At 38.3% G+C, this 22,373-nt stretch overlaps 1 protein-coding gene across 1 annotated transcript in view; it reads right to left on the bottom strand.

The window, feature by feature from the left end:
• Positions 1-22,373, bottom strand: part of SGCG (sarcoglycan gamma) — a 131,030-nt gene that overhangs the window by 70,502 nt on the left and 38,155 nt on the right. The window contains exon 2 of the mRNA XM_006754879.2: positions 13,374-13,475. Within this exon, the coding sequence (XP_006754942.1) occupies positions 13,374-13,475 (102 nt within the window). The remainder of the gene's footprint in view (positions 1-13,373; positions 13,476-22,373) is intronic.

Genomic DNA, 22,373 nt, shown 5'->3' with positions numbered 1-22,373 from the left:
CTTTCTCAACCTGTCTTGTAGCTATGGGCACCCAAGTGACACAATTTTGGTCAATGAGATATAAGCCAAAATTTGCTGAGTGTAGGCTGGGGGTTTTAGGCAGGATTTTGCTTTTCTGATGAAAAGGATGCATGCATTGGCACATTTCCTTGGTCACATGCCTTGAATATTGCCTAGCAGATACCTACTGACCGGAGGATGGCGTCAACAATGGTGAGTGTGAACTGGTGTCTGAATTGCCACTTCTAGCTTTTAGGTATGTGAGAATACAAGTTCTAATTAATTTATACCACTACTATCTACATTTTCTGTTAGAATTTAAAGCAGAAATTTCTCTGTAACAATATTAACAACAAAATGATATAAATATTCCCTCTATTACTTAACAAAAGCTCTTATGTTGAATTGCATTTGCACTTTAATCTACATTTTATAAGCCCATTCAAATAATCGAAAGGACCATTTTTTAAAAAACTGCAATGTTTATTGTGAAATGTGGGGCAATTCCATTTTATCGGTGAGGAAGCTGAGATCTAGAGATTGTGAATGTTTTTCAGTTTTCATAATAAGCTAGCAATATCCTGTAGACAAATTCTATGCCATTTGTAGAATGATAGAAAGGTAGAAAGTAAATATTTAATTTTTCCATTCATCTGAATTGAATCTGATTGTATTTATTAGGCAAAAACAATGTATCATTCAACATTATATTTAGATTTAGGAGGTAGATAAAAGAGCCATAAAACATAATATCTTTTCTCCAGAGTGTGTGATTTAGATAAGGAGCTATGGGGGAGATGCATAAAAGACCATTAAAAATTTAAGAATGTATTGGTAAGGCCCAAATGTAGATCACAACAGACATAAGAGTTCTCAATAATCCTCTTTGGTCACTTCATATATAGATATAATTAAACAAGTACTTCAAATTGGAACCTAATATGAGAATAGCAGAGGCTTAGTTAGTCATTGAGATAGTATCTGTATGTTAGAAAGTTTGCCAAATAGTCTGTGGAAAAAATTTATTTGTTGTCATACAGTTATTCAAATTATCACCTTACCATTCTTTGAATGTCTAGAGCAGTGATGGCAAACCTATGACACACGTGTCAGAGGTGACACTCAAACTCATTTTTTTGGTTGATATTTCTTTGCTAAATGGCATTCAAATATATAAAATAAATATCAAAAATATAAATCTTTGTTTTACTATGGTTGCAAATATCAAAAAATTTCTATATGTGACACGGCACCAGAGTTAAGTTAGGGTTTTTCAAAATGCTGACACGCTGAGCTCAAAAGTTTCGCCATCACTGGTCTAGAGGATCATTGGTGGTGTCCCCTCTACAATTTTTGACATTAGCCATTTCTGTACTCTCTTTTTAATGATTAATCTAGTTAGAGGTTGATTAATTTTGAATGACCTTTTGGTTTTTAGTTTCATTGGTTTCTCTATTGCTTTTGTTTTCTTTTTTTAAAGTTCTGCTTTTTATCCTTTTATTTATTCTCTTATGTTTGGTTTAATTTGTTCTTTTTTTCTAGCTTCTCAAGGCATATGCAGAAGTCATTAATGTTCTTTTTTTTTTAATATAGGCACTTAGTACTATAAGTTTTCCTCTAAACGCAGCTTTAACTACATACTCCCAAATTTAATATATTATTTTTTAATTTTTAATTAGTTAAAAATACTCTTTAATTTCTACTTGATTTCTTTTCTGACCCATGTGTTATGTATAAATGTTTTATTTAATTTCCAAATATTTGGGAAATATTCAGATATTTTTGTGTTACTATTGTCTTATTAAAATTAATTATGGTCAGATAACATATATTATATGATTTCAATACTTATATATTTATTTAGATTTGTTTTATAATCCAAAAAATAACATTAATAAATATTCTTTGTGCATTTGAAAATAACTTGTATTCAGCTGCTGGTAGGAGTGCTATGTAAATATTAGTTATATCAAATAGGTAGATAGTTTGTTCAAATCTCCTATATCTTTATTGATTTTCTGTGGGTTTATTATATCAGTTATTGGCAGAGGCATGTTGAAATCTATGACTATAAATTTCAATAATTTTTTCTTGCAGTTCTATCAGCTTTTGCTTCAGGTATTTTGAAGCTCAAATATTAGATATATAAATATTTAGCTACATAAATGTTGATGAATTTATTCCTATGTCATTTGAAATGACCCTCAGTATCTCTGAGATATTTATCTCTTGCTCTGAAATCTACTTTGTCTATTATTAACACAGTTGATCCTTAAACAACATGGGTATGAATTGTGAGGGTCAGTTATATGTGGATTTTTTTCAATAAACACTGTAAACGTGTCTTTTTTTTCCTTATAATTTTTTCTAGCTTACTTTATTGTAAGAATACAGCATATAAAACATCTTATATATATTAATTGACAGTTTATGTTTTCAGTAAGGCTTTTTGGTCAACAGTAGGTAGACGTGTTGTGCATCTCATCCTGAAGCCAGACTGGAAATACAACTAAATCAGAGAACATCCACCCAGAATTAACAAATTAGACACAGGTGAAGAGACAATTTACAACAATAAAGGGCAGAGGATGCCTGGAGACTGGTAGGAATGGGGACATGGGTTTGAGACAGGCAACCAGCCAGCAGGCCGAGAAGATAAGGAGGAAGCTGCATTGCACCAAAGCTATGTCCATTGGTGACAGGCATAACATCCAACTGTGAAAAGGAAAAGGTCACAGGGCTGCTGACTGCCAGGGAATCTGGACCCAAGACCACAGCTGCAAAAGGCTGCACCATGAAAGGTGAAAGGTGCCCCAAGCAGCACAGTGCAGTTTCATAGCAGTTTTGTCCTTGCTTTTATCCTCTAAACCCAGAACACATGACTTTTCCATTGCAAAACTCACCCGAGGCTTTGGCGCAGACTTGAGGTGTCGGAGGAGAGGCTGGGGAGGTAAGCAAGGCAGGGAGACATGGCCAGGAGTCCTGCACTGGGACATTCTTAAGCTTCCAAACCTAAGTGGCCATTTCTCCCCAGAAGAGCTAGCCCCTCCCAGTAGCCTCAAGGCAGGTAATAGAGCCTGCCACTCCTACAGTTTGAGCTTTACAGAGAAAAAAAAAGCAGAGGCCAAGGTTATGGGCCTGAATAGTCCCAAGGAGCCCTCAGTGACTGGATTGGAGGAGGGGCCAGTATGCCCTACTATTCTGGGAACCAAACTGATAAAAAACTCCAAGTTGCCAGCCAATCCCATTGGTCTCCATATAAGATCTCTGACCAACCAAGGCTAGAGTAATATATTGGGCCACTCATGGAGGAATAGCTCTGAGTCAGGAAAAAATACCCATCTTATTCTCTGAAAGCAAAACAGCACCAACCCCACCTAAAGGCCTGTCAGAAAGAGAAGCTTGAGTGATTAAGACTGACAGTTGGCAGACAAACAAAGAGGGCAGATTGGCTCTGCCTGCTTGCACCAAGGCTTGTGGAAACAGAGACAAGCAGAGGGCCTGTGGAAACAGATACAAGCTGAGGACCTTTGGATCGCTTGGAGCTTCATAGGGTACCTGAATGGATAAGAAAACATGACCCATATGTATGTTGTATACAAGAGACCCACCTCAGAACAAAGGAATCACACAGACTGAAAGTGAAGGGAAGGAAAAACTTTTTTCAGGAAAATGGAAATGAAAAAAAAAAAAGCTATGATAGCAATACTTATATTTGACAAAATAGAGCTCAAAGTGAAGGCCATAACAAGATATAAAGAAGGCTACTTTATAATATTACAGAGATCAATAAAACAGGAGGCTATAACACTGTAAACATATATACACCCAATACAGGAGCATCTAAATATATAAAAAAACTTCTGGAGAATATCAAGGGAGAGATCGACAACAATACAATCATAGTAGGGGACTTTAATACCCCACTGATATCACTGGATAAATTGAAAAAATCAACAAGGAAACAGCAACCTTAAATGACACTCTAGAACATATGGAGCTAATTGACATTTTCAGAATATTCCACTCCAAAGCTACAGAATATACATTCTTCTCAAATAAATATAAGACATTTTCAAAGATAGACTACATATTAGAACACAAGCTAAGTCTCTACAAATTCAAGAACATTGAAATATCAAGCATCTTCTCATACCACAATGGCATCAAATTAGAAATCAGCTACAGTAAAAATCCTAAAAAAACAATCAAGTACATGGAGGCTCAATAGCATGCTATTAAACAATGAGTAGGTTACCAAAGAGATCAAAGAAGAAATAAAAAACATCCTGGAAACAACTGAAAATGAACACACAACAATACAAAACCTATGGGTTACAGTGAAAGCAGTCCTGAGAGGGAAGTTAATAGCACTACAGGCCTACACACAAAAAACAAAAAACAAAAAAAAAAGAAAAACTGATAATAAGTTATCTAACACTACAACTTAAATAATCTGAAAGAGAAAAACCCAGAACAAGTAGAAGAAAGAAAATAAATATCAAGGGGAAGTAAATGACATAGAGACCAAAAAAAAAAAAAACAAACAAAACAACAATACAGAAGAACAATAAAACCAAGAGCTGGTTCTTTGAAAGGATAAACAAGATTGATAGACCTCTAACCAGGCTCACCAGGAAACAAAAAGAGAGGACCCAAATAAACAAAATCAGAAATAAAAAAAGGTGAAGTAATAACTGACCCCACAGAAATAGAAAGGATTGTAATAAAATACTATGAACGATTTTATTCCAACAAACAGGACAATCTGGATGAAATGGACTTATTCCTAGAAAAATACAACCTTCTAAAACTCTATCAGGAAGAATCAGAAAACCTGAATAGGCTGATAAACCTGATGAAATTGAAGCAGTAAAAAAAAAAAAAAAAAAAAAAAAAACCTTCCAGCAAACAAAAGCCCTGGTCTAGATGGATTCACAGAGGAGTTTTACCCAATATTCAAAGAAGAACTATCACCTCTACTCCTCAAACTATTCCAAAAAATTCAAGAGGAAGGAATACTTCCAAACTATTTCTATGAGGCCTCCATCACCCTAATTCCAAAACCAGAAAAAGACACTACAAAGAAAGAGAACTACAGGCCAATATCTCTGATGAACATAGATGTTCATCAAAATTTTAGCACACCAGATCCAGCAATACATTAAAAAGATCATATATCATGACCAAGTGGGATTTATTCCAGACATGCAAGGCTGGTACAATATTCACAAATCAATAAATATGATATAGCATATAACAAGATTGCAAGACAAAAATCACATGATCATATCAGTCAGTGCAGAAAAAGCATTAGACAAAATCCAACACTCTTTTTTGATAAGAATTCTTCAGTAAAGTTGACCAAGTGGGATTTATTCCAGACATGCAAGGCTGGTACAATATTCACAAATCAATAAATATGATATAGCATATAACAAGATTGCAAGACAAAAATCACATGATCATATCAGTCAGTGCAGAAAAAGCATTAGACAAAATCCAACACTCTTTTTTGATAAGAATTCTTCAGTAAAGTGGGAATAGAGGGAACATATCTCAGCATAATAAAGGCCATATATGACAAACCTATAGCTAACATCAAACTCAATGGGCAAAAACTAAAACCGTTCACCCTAAGAACAGGAACAAGACAGGGATGCCCTTTTTTACTACTCTTGTTTAACATAGTTCTGGAAGTCCTGGCCATAGTGATCAGACAAGAAGAAGAAATAAAAGCAATCCAAATTGGAAAGGAGGAAGTAAAACTGTCATTATTCACAGATGACATGATATGGTGCATAGAAAAGCCTAAAGACTCCATAGAAAAACTACTAGGTTTAATAAATGAATTCAGAAATGTAGCCGGATATAAAATGAAGACCCAAAAATCCATAGATTTTATACACCAACAGTGAACTCTCAGAAAGAGAAACAAAAACAAAAACAAAAAAAATCCCATTTACCATTTCAACAAAATAATTAAGATACTTAGGAATAAATGTAACCAAGGAGGTAAAAGACCCATACTCTGAAAACTACAGGACATTGAAAAAAGAGATAGCTCTAGCTGGTTTGGCTCAGTGGATAGAGTGTCAGCCTGCGGACTGAAGGGTCCCAGGTTCAGTTCTGGTCATGGGCACATGCCCAGGTTGCAGGCTCGATCTCCAGTAGGGGCCATGCAGGAGGCAACTGATAAGTGATTCTCTCTCATTATTGATGTTTCCATCTCTTTCTCTCCCTCTCCCTTCCACTCTGAAATCAATAAAAAATAAAAAAAATACTGAACACATTTATCAACATAAATGAGGCCTCAGTGTATTAAAAAAGAAAAAAGAGATAGAGGAAGATATAAACAAGTGGAGGAATATACCATGTTCTTGGATTGGTAGAATCAACACCATTAAAATGTCCATAGAACCCAAAGCAATCTATAGATTCAATGCAATCCCTATTAAAATACCAACAGACCTAGGACAAACACTCCAAAAATTTATATGGAACCAAAAAAGACCCCAAATAGCTGCAGCAATCTTGAGAAAGAAGAGCAAAGTTGGAGGAATCACAATGCCAGATACCAAGTAATACTACAAAGCCATTGTACTCAAAACAGCCTGGTACTGGCACAAGGACAGGCATATGGATCAATGGAACAGAACAGAGAACCCAAAAATCAATCCAAACCCCTATGCTCAATTAATATTTGGCAAAAGAGGTAAGAGTATACATTGGAGCAGAGACAGTCTCTTCAATAAATGGTATTGGGAAAATTAGACAGGTAAATGCAAAAAATGAAACTAGACCACCAACTTACACCATACACAATAATATACTCAAAATGGATAAAAAACTTAAATGTAAGATGTGAAACCATAAAAGTCCTAGAAGAAACCATAGGCACCATAATCTCAGACAGTATTTTGTGGAAGAGCCAAACTCAGGGGTCCAAAGAGCCGCATGTGGCTCGCAAGCCGCAGTTTGCCCAGCCGCAGTTTGCCAACCACTGTCCTAGGACACTAGAAATCAAGGGGAAAATAAACTAATAGGACTACATGAAAATTACAAGCTTCTGCACAGCAAAGGAAACCATCATCAAAATAACAAGAGACACCCACCCCCACATGGGAGATCATATTTGCCAATGACATATCTGATAAGTGGTTAATCTTCAAAATATATAGGGAGCTCATACAACTTTACAAAAGGAAGATGAATAATCCAATTAAAAAATTGGCAAAGGACCTAAACAGACATGTCTCCGCAGTGGGCATACAGAAGGCCAAGAGACATAAAAAAATGCTCAAAGTCACTAATCATCCAAGAGATGCAAATCAAAATGCCAATGAGATTTATCTCACACCTGTCAGAATGGCTATCATCAGTAAATCAACCAACAAATGTTGGCAAGGTTGTGGAGAAAAAGGAACCCTAGTACACTGCTGGTGGGAATGCAGACTGGTGCAGTCACTTTGGAAAACAGTATGGAGTTTTCTCAAGAAATTAAAAATGGAACTACCGTTTGACCCAGTAATCCTACTTTTAGGAATATATCCTAAGAAATTTGAAACACTCATCAGAAAGAATTTATGCACCCCTATATTCACATGATCTCACTCATGTGTGGAATCTAATGAATCAAATAAACTGATGATCAAAAATAGACCCAGAGTCATAGAAGCATGAACAGACTGTTGAACCTCAGAGGAAAGGTAGGGAAGGGAGAGTGAGAAGAGATCAATCAATGAACTTGTATGCATATATGCATAACCTGTGGATACAGACAATGGGGTGGTGAGGGCCTGGGGGAGGAGGTAGGACAGGAGAGGGCTAGAAGAGGCTAATCAGAGGAAAAGGAGAACTTGTGTAATACTTTCAACAATAAAGATTAAAAGGAAAAAAAAGAAAAAGGCACAGCAAAATGGAAAAAATATCCTATGTTCATGGATTGGAAGAATCAACATAGTTAAAATATCAATAATACCCAAAGCAATATACAGATTTAATGCAACCCCCATGAAATGCCAATGTCATTTTTTAAAGAAATAGAGCAAGCAATCATCAGATTTGTATGGAACCATAAAATAGCCAAATAGCCAAAGCAATTTTGAGAAAAAATAACAAAGTTGGAGGTATCGTGCTCCCTGATTTCAAACTATGCTGCAGAGCTACAATAATCAAAACAGCATGGTATTGACAGATAAACAGACACACATATCAGTGGAACAGAATGGAGAGCTCAGCTATAAAACCACATGTATAAGGACAGATAATTTTCAACAATGGAGCAAGAAACACGCAATGAAGTAAAAATAGTCTCTAATAAGTGGTTCTCGGAAAATTGGAAACCCACATGCAAACCAATAAAATTGGATTATAGTTTGTCCCCCTGTACAAAAATTAATTAAAATGAATCAAAGTACAAAATTTAAGATCCAAAACAACAAGTAACATAGAAGCAAAATAGGTACCAAACTTATGGACCTTAGTCATAGAAAACATTTTATGAACTTTACCCCAAAGGCAAAAGAAGTAAAGGCAAAACTAAATGAATGGGACTATATCAAATTAAAAAGCTTCTGCACATCAAAAGAAACTGACAGCAAAACAGGGGCAGCCAACCAGACAGGAAATGATATTTGCAAACAGTAGCTCTGACAAAGGTTTAATTTCCAAAATATTAATTTTATGAGTATTCCATAGGAACTCATAAAATTCACCAAACAAACAAACAACCCAATCAAAAAGTGGGCAGAGAAGCCCAGCCGGCATGGCTCAGTGGTTGAGCATTGAACTATGAACCAGATGGTTACGGTTCAATTCCCTGTCAGGGTACATGCCCCAGTTGGAGGCTTGATCCCCAGTATGGAGCATGCAAGAGGCAGCCAATCAATTATTCTCTCTCATCATTGATATTTCTATCTCTCTCTTCCTCTCTGAAATCAATAAAATTACATTTTATTGATATATTTTTATACTGGACCTGAAAATACACCTCTCCGAAGAAGACATACAAACAGCCAATAGATATGGTCATCCTCACTAGCAATTAGGGAAATGCAAATCAAAACTACAATGAGATACCACCTCACACCTGTTAGAGTGGCCATTATCAACAAGACAAGCAATAACCAGTGTTGGAGAGGTTGTAGAAAACAGGGACCCTCATTCACTGCTGGTGAGAATGTAGACTGGTACAGCCACTATGGAAAACTAAGTGAAATAAGTCAGTCAGAAAAAGCTAAGAACCGTATGATTTCACTAATTTGTGGGATATAAAACTGAAACTTGTGAACACAAACAGCAGAGTTGCGGTTGCCATAGGGAAGGTGGTGAGGGGAAAAGAGAGTCCTACTATATTGTGACAGGATAAGATTTGACTTTAGGTGGTGGGCACATAGTGCATTGGAAACCCACACTTGAAATATATATGTTCATGTTGACCAATGTCACTCTAATAAATTTAATTAAAAAAATAATGAAAAGTATTATTTTTGTTTACCCACATATTTACCATTTCTGATATTTTTATTCCTTTGTGAAGATTGATATTTCCATCTAATATCATATTCCATTTTGCATAAAGTACTTCCCTTAATATTTCCTGTAGTGTCAGACTGCTAAAATAACATTGTTCAACTTTAGAAAGTCTGAAAAGATTTTATTTTGGCTTTGTTTTTTAAAGGTAGTTTTGCTAGGTTGGGTTGGCTTTGTTTTAGTACTTTAAAGTAGGTGCTTCACTGTCTTCTGGTTTGAATTATTCCTGACTAGAAGTCTGTTATTTCCCTTTCCTCTTCTTTTCTTTTCCTTTAATTTCTTTTCTTTTCTTTTTAATATACAATTGTACTTTTCCTCTGGCTGCTTTGAAGATTTATCTTTATCTTTAATTTTAAGCAATTTATTTATGATGTGTCTTGATGTAGTTTTCTTCGTTTCCTTTGTGTGTGTTTCATTAAGCATGTTTGATCTATGGTTTAAAGTTTTCATCACACTTGGAGAAAAAGAATCACACTCCACCCCAATATTTGTCCTTTCTTCCCTCTACCATCCTTCAAGGATTCCAATTACAAATATACAAGACCCGTTCACATTGTCCCTCAGTTCACTGATACTCTGTTGATTTTATTCAGTCTTGTTTCTCTGTGTCTCATTTTGGTTATTGTATCTATAGGATGTTAAGATTTCAACATATTGACATTTTACAGCAAAAATCATTATTTTATACATTTTTCAAGGTTTTTAGTTGGTTAATGAGAGAAGGTAAATCTATTCTCTGTCATTTCTGCCCTATATCACCTGTTTTGATTTTATAATTTGTTCTTTTAATGAAAGCTACTCAAAAACAGATTTACTTCCTTGAGATTCTTGATTTTGCTTTCACAATCATTTTCAGATTGATTATTTTTACTTAGTTGAAAATTATTCTTTTTTATAGTGTTTTATTTGATAAGTTTACCTTATGTGGTTTGAAGATTTAGTCTCAAGCTCCCTATGTGGATTATTTTAAGTTCTACACTTACACGGCCTGTCAAAAGTCTTTAGCATTGTTTCTATTCAAACTCCAGGGTCTCTCAGTTTTATAATAGTGGCTCAGGGCTCATGTCCTCAGTGATATTCAGGTCCTGGTTTGGCATCTCTGTGATTTCCTCCCAACAGATATGCAGCTTTATTCAAGGTTGGGCAGTAGTTGCAAATATTTTCTGCCTTTCATTGCTGCCTCATGCAATGGATTTAATTGAGGTCTCTGTCATGTTGATGCTACTTTTGTGGGCTTTGCCTGTAAGCTATCCTTAACCCCCTTTCAAGGTTGTGAACTTCAAAGACAATCGTTTTACCTTTGTGTGCTTGTTTCATTTAATGTATGACCATATTACATATTTTTAAATACAACCTTTTGTTTTATCAGCTATGATTGCTATGTGTTTGGGTTAACAGGTAGGGTGGATGGGTTTAAATTATAATCCCCAAGCTCAGTCTTGACAAGATCTCATGTAATAATTTTGAGGGGTCCCCTTTTCATACTGCTAGAGGCTATAGTACCATGTTTAATTATATTTATAATAAAAAAGTTTTCTCAGCCCAGCAATACAGAAAAATGAATTTTGCAAATTCATAAGGCAATTTCTGTAAGTTTATGAAAAATTACGTCCTAGACTCATCTTTGAAAAGGAAACTTAACTAATATATCAATGAACATGAAAATCACAAGACATCATTTTATTCAGTTAATCCTATTATTGAAAGTCATATTAGATACAAAATACTTTGACCATAATATTCTAAATGTTTGTGTAGTTTTGTGTAATGATTGACATATCACTTTAATATGTGATTATCTAAAACAATTTACATAATTTTACTCCTTGGTTTTTTAAAAGTATACTGTAGATGAAAGAGTCTAATAAGATATAACTAAAATTTCAGTGCCTTAAGAGGCTAACACAGAAGGGTAAACTAAGTCTCCATAAAACCCAGAGAAGAGATGGTAAAACTTCTCTTTGGATCCTGTCTGGAGTCACAGCTGGAAAAAAAAAAGAAGATATAACTAAAAGTATTATTAATTCCAGGATATTAAATTTGCTATGATCTAATCACCTGCTTTTAGTCACCAGGTTATTCTACTAGCTTTAGCTTTTAAAAATATGGTAGGGGATCAGCCAACATAACTCTGAAGGAAAAGAAGCCTAAATTCTAATATGTAAATTTTTTCATTCTCTATTTTTTAATATGTAAATTTTTGTTCACATCTGTTTTTCCTTTTTATAAAAGCTTGCATTAATTCCCATGTTTCTATATAACAGGAATTTTTTACACTGAAATACCATTAAGATTGATGGAAGTGTACTATCTGAATAAGCTCTCAGAATCAGGTTCATATTATAGGTCATTTGCCTGCTCCTACTGTCAACTGAGATATTTCTAGTACTGCCTAATAACTACTTATGTGTCCTGTGCTCTCTAGGATCTCTCCTTTGCAGTCACTATTTCTGTGTAAGTTTTACACCATATCATTTTGCAGTGGTAGTAGAGCTTGGTGATTGCTCTGATGTGTAGTTTAGGAGTGCTTTATCTCTTTTACAAGACCAAGTGTTTCTCAGTTGTTGACTTTTTGTTTTCTTTCTAATTGCTCTGGAATAGTTGGTACAGACCCTGCATGTAGGAGATACTGACATATTTTTTCATATCTAGAAAGATGGGAGAAAAATGACTTACAATTTATACGTTATAGTTGGACAACGTTTTAACATTTTGTTTAGCTAATATCACCTAATCAGTAATCTAGCAAAATGTTAACTCTGCTACAAAGTCCATAGTATCACATAAGGTAAAGTAGTACAAAAATTGTTTGACTATATTTTGTGCTTGGCTCTACTTGTTATAAAATTCATAGAAGTAAATGAAGATAATACTGAGGCAGATTTACTTTTAAAGTCACACACTTATTTAATAGTGATGTTTAATCTCTTAATGAAGAATCCTACAGGATCACAATCAGTATAATTAGTATAATTACTATAGAACATACTACTATGACACTAATTTCTTTCTATTCTTCTCAGATAAATCTTAAATGCCTTGAAAGAAGTGTATTTAAATTAGTTGCACTAATAGAAAGAAATTTAGATTGTTTTTGATAAAGTTTTTCATTACCAACTTTACCTTATTATGGTTTAAATGACTGAGACCACCAAATTCAGATTTGAAGTGCATAAAATGGAGTCTTTTTAGAATGTAATCCTATATAATAACAGCCTAATATGCTAAGTGTTCAGTCATTCGTTCAACCAATCAAAGTGTAATATGCTAATGAAATGTTAAGGTTGCTCAACTGCTCACTATGATGTGCACTGACCACCAGGGGGCAGACGCTCCAACTGGTAGGTTAGGTTGCTGCTGGGGTCTGACCAATCAGGACTGACTGAGTCTGGCCGGACATGCCCTGGAGCCCTCCCATGGTCCCTCCCTGGCTGGCCAACCTCCCGCATCCCTCCCCAGCCCCGATTTTGCACCAGTGGGGTCCCTGGGCCTGGCCTGTGCCCTCTTGCAATCCAGGACCCCTCGGGGGATGTCAGAGAGCTGGTTTTGGCCTGATCCCACAGGCCAGACCGAAGGATCCCACTGGTGCATGAATTTGTGCTTGGGGCCTCTAGTATTAGAAATAAGTTCCACAGCCTTAGAGCAAATCCATTTATAAAGAGTTTATCATGAATGTGTGTACATGTATACATTTTATTTTATTTTTAATTTATTGTTTAAAGTATTACAGATAGTAGTACATATGTCTCCTTTTTATTTCTCCTCAGAAATTTCTGTGCTTAACCATTATTTGTTTTTCATAAAACACAAATGATTTAAATGATTCATCATTGTCTTACCACTCTGGAGTGTATTTCTTTGGCATACAAAGGAAATAAAAATTCTGATTCCCCTTCCAGGCGAAGCCCATCTTTTGTAACACGCAAGTGACCCATTCCTGTCTGTTAAAAAGATGAAACAATAGAGATTTTGTTATGGTTTTATTTTTCCTTTCTTTTAGTATCAGCTTAAATTACATATGCATTTTCATGAATTTCCTATCAGCACTTTTATGTATTTCTCTAAAATACTTTATTTAAAACTTTAGTTATTTTTATTCAATATACAGTATTTTATTGTCTTGTATAAATACAAAGGCCCACTTAGGAACTACATATAAGATTTTAAGAATCTCTTCACCATAAATACCCAAAAGATCACCATCATGTAAGAAAAATAATTATATCACTACTATTTTAAAATGTTTTAAATTTTGATGCAATAAAATGGACTCTTTTGAGGTGTACAGTTCTAGGAATTTTAACACATGTAACCACAACACAATCAGGATATAGAACAATTCTATCACCAGCACACCCCAAAACAAATACTTTTTGAATGAAGGTTTCAAGTGTATCATTAAGTTCACAAAATAGCCAATATTTATTGGGCATTTCTTAACTAAAAAAGCAATAAAGGAGGATGTGGAGATCTATTCAAGGTGTCTGCTCTTCAGGAGTTTTCAGTGTTAAAGTAACTATCAGAAAGAATAGAAAACTTAATTCTGGAAATAACATACCACCATCATGCTACTAAATCTTGTGGACATTTGAAAACTTCATTTCCTTTGAATTCTCAACAGCATTCAATACTGTATCTATTTCTCCTTGAAATACTATCCTCATTTGATGTCCACCACCCCGTGCTCTCCTAGCTTTTCTCCTACTTCAGGAAACACTTTCCCCCTTATTACACATTCATCCCCCTCTACCCAGCCTTGACAGCTGACTTTCTCAGACTCAATCCTAGGCCTTTTCCTGGTATTCTCTCTCTGGCCACACCTTTGGCTTGCACTAGCATCTCTCTTCTGAGCTCCATACCCAAATATATGGTTGCCAATCTGTCCTCTCCTTTAGAATGTCTCAGAAGCACCTAAATTAAACTCATTGAATCTTTATTTTCCCTCTTTTCCCCCAAAATAGACATGGATTTAAAGTTGGGGGGCAGCAGAAAAGCCAAGAGAATGAAACGAAGACATTTTATACAGTAACAGGTGATTGATTTCTAGGACAGAGATATGTTACTCTAAACTGATGCCATAGACTTCTCTGGTTGACAAGCCCCATTCACAAGAACCAAATTCAATGTGTGATTACATAATCTGCATGGTGCTCTATCTGAGGACCATCTTTATGGTCTTCTTCCCAAAGTTAGGTTTGGGAGCAGTGGTTTCCCACTGTGCTTGATGGAAGCATCTCATGCTGCGGGGCTTGGGCCAACCCCCACCACAGGCAGGGGAGCCCTCTAGAGTCTCTCTTACAGGTGTGATTCAGTGTGCAGTTAGTTTGAAGAAAGGGCTCAAAGTCTCAAAAGTTGGTAACAGTCTCTCACAGGATCCAACCATGCATTTGCAAAGCATGGTTTACAAAATTAAATCAACATTAGAAATATTATGAGATCCATCATGTGTGGATAAGTTGTATAAGCCCTGACAATTGTTGCTTTTATCTTTTCCTGAACAGTAAAACCTTGACATAATGGACTAATTCAGTTGAGGGGGTGTCTATTAAAGCTGAAAGTCCATTACATAGTAAACTAGATTTTCTTAATGGGTATGTTAAAAAATTGACAAATTAGTTTACCTGTTTTACATATGTAAATATATTTGTGTAATTATAATTAACTATGTATAAAAAGTTTAATTTCACAGAAAAATTTTCTAAATGTATTACTGCAACTTTAAATTTATACTGAATAGGTCTAGTAAAAGCATGCATTCAAGTCACCACAATTAAATGCACATAGCTTGGGCATGGCTTGGTGCATGTGGGAACATCTGCTAGCAGGTGTTCAAACAGCTGTAGAGAATCACACCACATGACTACAGAACCAATTTTTGGGCATGATGTGATGTGATCATGTGCTAATCATTCACCTGACACTGTTTACAAACAGTAACTCTTGGATTTAAGTATGTAGACTATAGTAGTTGCAGATATGTAATATTTATGTTAGAAAAATTATTATAGTGTTTTTTCCAATATATAGCCTATTCACTAAAATTTGTTCAAAATAACAGTGAATTAACAATTACAAATAATCTGTTAATTTGATTATAAGCAAATCTTGGGTTAAAAGCATTTTTAAATTAACAGGGTGTTAATTTTCACATATGACATAGGGACTGGAAATTCTGTTAAATTGAGGTCAGCAAAATCAAGGGCTTACTGTAATGCATGGGCCTGACTTAAGCTTTGATTACCCATGCATCCACTTAAAAGACAGCTATTTCCAATAAACACTACAAGCCACATGGAGCCAGGCTGCCTTCCCCACTGCTTCTCTTGTTTTAGAGATCTTGGTTAATTGCAATAAGTGACCACTTGGGCTACTTGTTTTTGTGGTTTTTTTCCCTCTTCCTGTGCTTTAAATTCCTGCTCCTATGTTTTAAATTAACAAATAAAGGGTGGGCCAGGTGAAACCCTAGGTCCCCAGCCTCCATCCCAATAAAAGCAGAATCTCAGGATCCTGTGAGCTTTCGATCTTGCTTCGTGGTCCCAAATGTTCTGTTGAATTTCCAAGTCTAGTTAAGTAATAAAACCTGTATCATTTCAGAGTTTTCTGAGTTATTACTGAAGGGCATCTAGCAATCATAAGAACTACAAGGACTGATCCAGCTACAACATTGGTAATTGATGATAGGCTGAGCGATACAAACCAGGATAATAAGCCACTTTTTAGCAAACAATTCCATCAGGAATTTTATATCCTAGAGCAGTGGTTCTCAACCTTCCTAATGCCGCGACCCTTTAATACAGTTCCTCATGTTGTGGTGACCACCAATTTAATTGTTATAAATTGAACATAATTAAAGCATAGTGATTAATCACAAAACAATATGTAATTATATATGTGTTTTCCGATGGTCTTAGGTGACCCCTGTGAAAGGGTCATTCAACCCTCAAAGGGGTCGTGACCCACAGGTTGAGAACCGCTGTCCTAGAGGTAACCAAAGTGAAGTTTTTAAATGAAAGGTTATCATGGTGGTACATGGGCAGAATAAATAGTCATCTCAGACAGTAGATAAAGAAAAATTTAATTAATTTAAAGAAAGGGACATTAAGCACTGAACCAAGGGGACATTGGGTTGATGATGGCTGCCCCCAGAAGCTGGAGTTTCATCCTTATGCAGTCACTGGTGAGAAGCTCTTATTGTCTGTCATCAGTGGGTTTGGGGACTGAATGGGCGGACTTGGAATGTGGATGGAATGCAGGTGTGCAATCAGGTGTCTTTAGGACCGTATCAATTTCTTATCTGGCCTGATTCCAAGTGTCCACCATTAAAGATCTTATTGCCCTATGGTCCTAACATTTCCCTCCTCTATTTGTTAGTAATTATTTTTATGGAATCAGGCCAAAGGTCTCTATCTGCTACCAGTCATCCTAAGAAACAAGGCCTTCTGGTGCTGTTGGCAGGGTTATATGAATAAACAGTTACCCCACATATCAGAAACCAAGCAGCCGGCAACTTAGTATGTCCATTACTATAAGGGAGGGTGGCATTGTCAGAATAGTTTATATTGTAGATACTGAAAGACAATAACTAGAACATCTGGTAAAGATGCTGCATATAATTCTTAATTTTTAACATCATGATCTACATATGCATCTATTCCTATAGCAGCCTGAAAGAGTCACCCATATGTTACTTCATAGGGACTAAACCCAACCCCATTCAGGGAGCTACTCTAATCCTGAGCAGGGTGATTGGCAACACCTGATTCCAATGTAGATGAGTCTCCTAACATAGATTGCCTATATTCTTCTTTAGGGAATAGTTCATTTTCTACTTTCCCTTAAGATTGGGGGTGGTATGCTGAGTGGAATTTGTATGTGATAGCTGAGGCTGAGGGAACCTGTTGAGGTAAAAGCTGGTCCTGAGGCAGCCCCGGCATCACTTGTCTGGTTTTGCTACTTTTCTGGGTCTGGAGCTGAAATACACCTGAGGCCTAGATGTTATCTTTAGGGAGGAAAAGGTCAGAGGGTCTAAACTAAATGACCAGTGATATGCTAGGAGAGAAAAGGTTACCCTGGGGGTGAGGTTCTTGTTTTCCCAATTTTGTCCCTTGCTAGGCATCTGGAGTTTTCTTCTCTAGTGAGTTTCTATACCTGGCCCATTGTCCTTGCTCTGGGGGTCTAACATTAAGATTATAAATTCTAATCTGATGACATACTGCTTAATTTCTGGATTCAAGAGAATAAATGCTGCCTGGCCGGTGTGGTTTAGCAGTTGAGCATGGACCCATGAACCAGGAGGTAACAAACAGTTCGATCCCTGGTCAGGGCACATACCCGGGTTGATGGCTCCATATCCAGTAGGGGGCGTGCATGAGGCAGCCCATCAATAATTCTCTTTCATCATTGATGGTTCTCTCTCTCCCTCTCCCTTCTCCTCTCTGAAATCAATAAAAAAATATTTTTTAAAAAAGTGACTAAATGGACAAATTGTACTTCGGAACATGGCAGCTGGCAGGACTGGAGAGAGGGACAGTGTGAGTAAGTGAGGGAGTGAGAGGGCGAGTGTGTGTGTGTGCGTGTGTGTGTGTGTGTGTGTGTGTGTGTGACAGTACTCTCATGCAGAAGTCTTAGGGGGGGAGGGGGAGGGTGCGAGCTCCCCTGGCCAAAGAGCCCCTCCTGCCACCACAGGCACTCCCCGCTGTCTCTGGCTTGGAAAGCGAGCCATCTGAAAGGGTTTGCAAGGTCCTCCTTGGGAGGAGGCTGCAGGAAGCAGCAGTGGGTAGGTGCCCAACCTCGCCACCACCCAGACTAGCCACAGTTGGGCCTGAACCCATGTGAGAGTGACCCAAGGACACAACCCCAGGTCCATGCACCTAAGTACACAGCAGCAGCAGCAGCAGAGAGAGCCCAAGCCCACCTGCCACAGACAACACCTGGCCATGAACCTAAGGGAACAGCAGCAGGACCCTATGCATCTGCAGCTGACAGCCACGGAACCCCTCACTATGGGCACAGAGCCTCTGCTACTGCTACAGCCACTCCCTGGTCACAGCTCCAGCTTGGAGAGTGTGCCACCTTGAAAGGTTTACACTCCTCTTCGGGAGGAGGCTGCGAGGAGCAGCAGTGGCTATGTGCCAAGCCTCACCACCATCTGGACAGACCCCGTCCTGGTCCCCGTGTGGCCACAGAGTTCACAACCCAGACGCGAATGCCTGTAACAGACACCTGTTAGGCCTCTGAACGCCTGGAACACACCCAGCCTGAACCCATGCGCCCAGTAGAACCTAGCCTGGACACTGTGCCACCACCAGGCGACCACTACTGACCCTGCAGGGCTCTTGCCCCTGACATGTACTCAACCACTGCCACCACTGCCCTAGAGTCCTGCCTCCAAGAAGGACAGGAGGTAGATGTAGCCTCGCCTGACCTGGAACTATTAAACTGAGGACCAGAGGAGACTGAGGAGGCTGCAGGTATGTAGGTGAGAAGGGAGGGCCTGGGACTGAGAGAGGAAGCCTCAAAGGCACTGTCTGTGGAGACTGCAGAGTGGGTGCAGTAGTGGGATCCTGGGGCTGAAGTCCCTGGATAGAGTAGCACTAGCCCTCTGCCATTCTGTAGCCTGGGAAGCTCTTCTGACCAGTGGGCAGGACCACACAGTGGAGCTCAGGGCCAGCCTACATTGGAGGGGTCTGAAGGACACACTTAACATTAAACCTGGAGGGCCCTCTAATACTTGAAGGAACTCGTGCAGGTGAGCAAAAAGGGCACTGGAAAGTAGGTCCAGGAAGGAGATCAGCGCTGCCCACGTGGAACACAAGGGAAATCCCCTCTTTCCCACTGGCAAAACAGCTGCTTCTGACCTGACCTGCAGTGACCTGAGACAAGGGGTAACACCCCAGAGCAAAAAATCTGTGCCCCTGCAGGTAACAGAGAGGAGGTACCAGCAAGCCAGAGCTGAGGCATTAGGAGAGGAAGGGCCCCCACAAGCCACTGGCACCACACCCAACAGAAGTCTGATCAAACCATCCTGGCCAAGACCAGGATATCCCTACAGAGCCCATCATCATGGGGAAAAGGAATACAGCTTACAAAAGGGACAATCAAGGTGTGAGACACAAGGCAGACCCAGCCTCTGGCCTATGGAGTCCCCAGCCACTGGACTACTAAGGGCTTCAAGTTGCCCTGGGTCAGAAAGGAACAGTAACTCATATTGACCTGCACCAGAGAAGCTTCCAGGGGGCCCAGGATAGACACACTAAGAGACCACATTCAACATCAGAGCAAAATCCAAGGAGCTCCACAAATAGCAGACCCGAAGGTTTTTCAGTGGGTGTGTGTGTGAGGTTTTGTTTTTTGATCTGGGTGTGTGTGAATGGATATTACTGGTTTTGTTTTTTGTTGTTTATTTGTTGGTTGTTTTGCCCCTTTTTTTCTTTCTTCTCTCTCTCTCTTTTTTCTTTTTGCATAGCTCTAATTTCTCTCATCCCTTTGATTCTATTCTACTTTTGCCTATTCTTATTGTGATTAATTTTCCTTATTTTATTTTGATTTTCTTTTTTTCTCATTATTTCAATCTTACATTTTCTATCTATATCCTATATTCATTATCATTATATTTTAAATTCATTATTATTATTTCACTTATTTTCTGTTTCCTTTTCTTTTTTCTCCTATACCAGTTCTTTTAGCATCCTCCTGTTCCCATATAGCCATTTTCCCATCTTATTCTTGTTTATATGTCCCTCTAAATACTTGATTGTGTGTCTTTTATTATTCTTTCTATTTTTTTTCTTTGCTTTGCTTTCTCTTTTTTTTCCTTCTCAGTATTTCCTGTTGTTGCATTGAATAGCTTGATTTTCATGATATTTTTTGTTTGGTCCAGTTGTGTCTTGTTATGACCTGATAGAAACAGTCCCAGTTACAACAGGAGAGCCCAAATAATGCACAGAAGGGGCATTCCTAGAACATTCAGCTCAGGTGAACAAAGAAACTGCACCACTAGACTCCTTAAGACACTTTCTTCATAAGGCTATCCCACAAAGATTGGAGGGCAGGGCATAACAATTCTATCAAACACATAGGAGAAAATACAGAGAGACAGCTAAAATGGGGATACCAAAAAACATCCCCCAAATGAAGGAAAAGAAGGAAACTCCAGAAAAAGAAATAAATGAAATGGAGGTAAGCAACCTATCAGACATAGACTTCAAAGCAATGGTTATAAAGGTGCTTAAGGAACTTATTGCAAATTACAAGAGTATGAAAGAGGACATAGAGATCATGAAAAAAATCCAGACATAAATGAAGAATGATATATCTAACAACAAGAACACACTGGAAGGCATTAAAAGTAGATTGGATGAAGCAAATGATAGAATCAGCGATTTAGAAGACAACATAGAAATAAATACCCAATTTTAGCAGCAAATTGGAAAAAGAATTTAAAAGCAGGAAGATAGCTTAAAGGAGCTCTGGGACAACATGAAAAGTAACAATATCCACTTGACTGAAAAACCAGAAGAGGAAGAGGGTGAGCAAGGAACAGAGAACCTACTTAAATAAATAAAGATAGAAAGCTTCCCCAACCTGGTGAAGAAAAACGTCACACAAGTTCAGGAGCCACAGAGAGTCCCAATCAAGAGAAACCCAAAGAGACCCAAACCTAGACACATCATAATCAAAATGGCAAATGTTAAAGACAAAGAATCTTAAAGGCAGCAGGAGAAAGAAACATACCTACAAAGGAGTTCCCATTAAAATGTCAACTGACTTCTCAATAGAAACACTTCAGACCAGAAGGGAGTGGCATGAAGTACTCAAAGTAATGAAAAGCAAGGGCCTAAATCCAAGAATACTGTATTCAGTAAGGCTATCATTTAAAATAAAAGGTTAAATAAAGAGCTTTCCAGAGGAAAAAAAAAGCTAAAAGAGTACATTAACACCAAATGAGCAATATGAAAATGTTAAAGGGACTGCTGTAAAAAGAAGAAGAAGAGAGAGAGGATCATAGCCATAAACAAAAGATACACAGAAACTGAAAGTGAAGGGATGAAAAAATATCTACACTAATAAAAGAGAAATATGCAAATTAACCATCACTCCACCACTCTGCTATACCCACAAGCCATGCCCACCAGCCAATCAGGAGTGAGTATGCAAATTAACCCAATAAGATGGCGGCAGCCACAGAGCTGGAGCGAGAAGGAGGCTTGGGTTGCCCCTGGCGATGGAAGAAGCCAAGCTTCTTGCCTGCCCTGGCTGACCCTGGACTCCACTCAAGGCTACAAAGTTTCAATTATAGAAGATAAATAAATCCCAGATACCTGCTTCCAGACCAAAAGGAGAGGCTGGCAGCTTGGGTTACCGGGGGGCGTGGCCAGCCTGAAAATGGCCATCAGCCACTCACCCAGGCTTGCCAGCCACCCCAGCAGGACCCTGTCCCACCCTGAAGGGGCTGTGAGCAGCCAGAAATGGCCCTCAGCCCCTCACCAGGCTGGCCACATCCCCATGGGGTAAGGGTCCCCGCTGGGGGGCTTGGCCAGCCTGCAAACAGCCATCAGCCCCTCACCCAGGCTGGCCAGGCAACCCAGTGGGGACCCCCACCCTGAAGGGGGTGTGGCCAGCCTGAAAATGACCCTCAGCTCCTCACCCAGGCTTGCCAGGCACACCAGTAGGACTCCTACTGCCTGAAAATGGCCATCAGCCACTCACCCAGGCTTGCCAGCCACCCCAGCAGGACCCTGTCCCACCCTGAAGGGGCTGTGAGCAGCCAGAAATGGCCCTCAGCCCCTCACCAGGCTGGCCACATCCCCATGGGGTAAGGGTCCCCGCCGGGGGGCTGG

This window comes from Myotis davidii, unplaced genomic scaffold (genome assembly GCF_000327345.1).
Source record: "Myotis davidii unplaced genomic scaffold, ASM32734v1 scaffold193, whole genome shotgun sequence".
In the NCBI taxonomy this organism is placed as follows: Eukaryota; Metazoa; Chordata; class Mammalia; order Chiroptera; family Vespertilionidae; genus Myotis; species Myotis davidii.
This window is presented reverse-complemented; position numbering and strand designations above follow the sequence as displayed.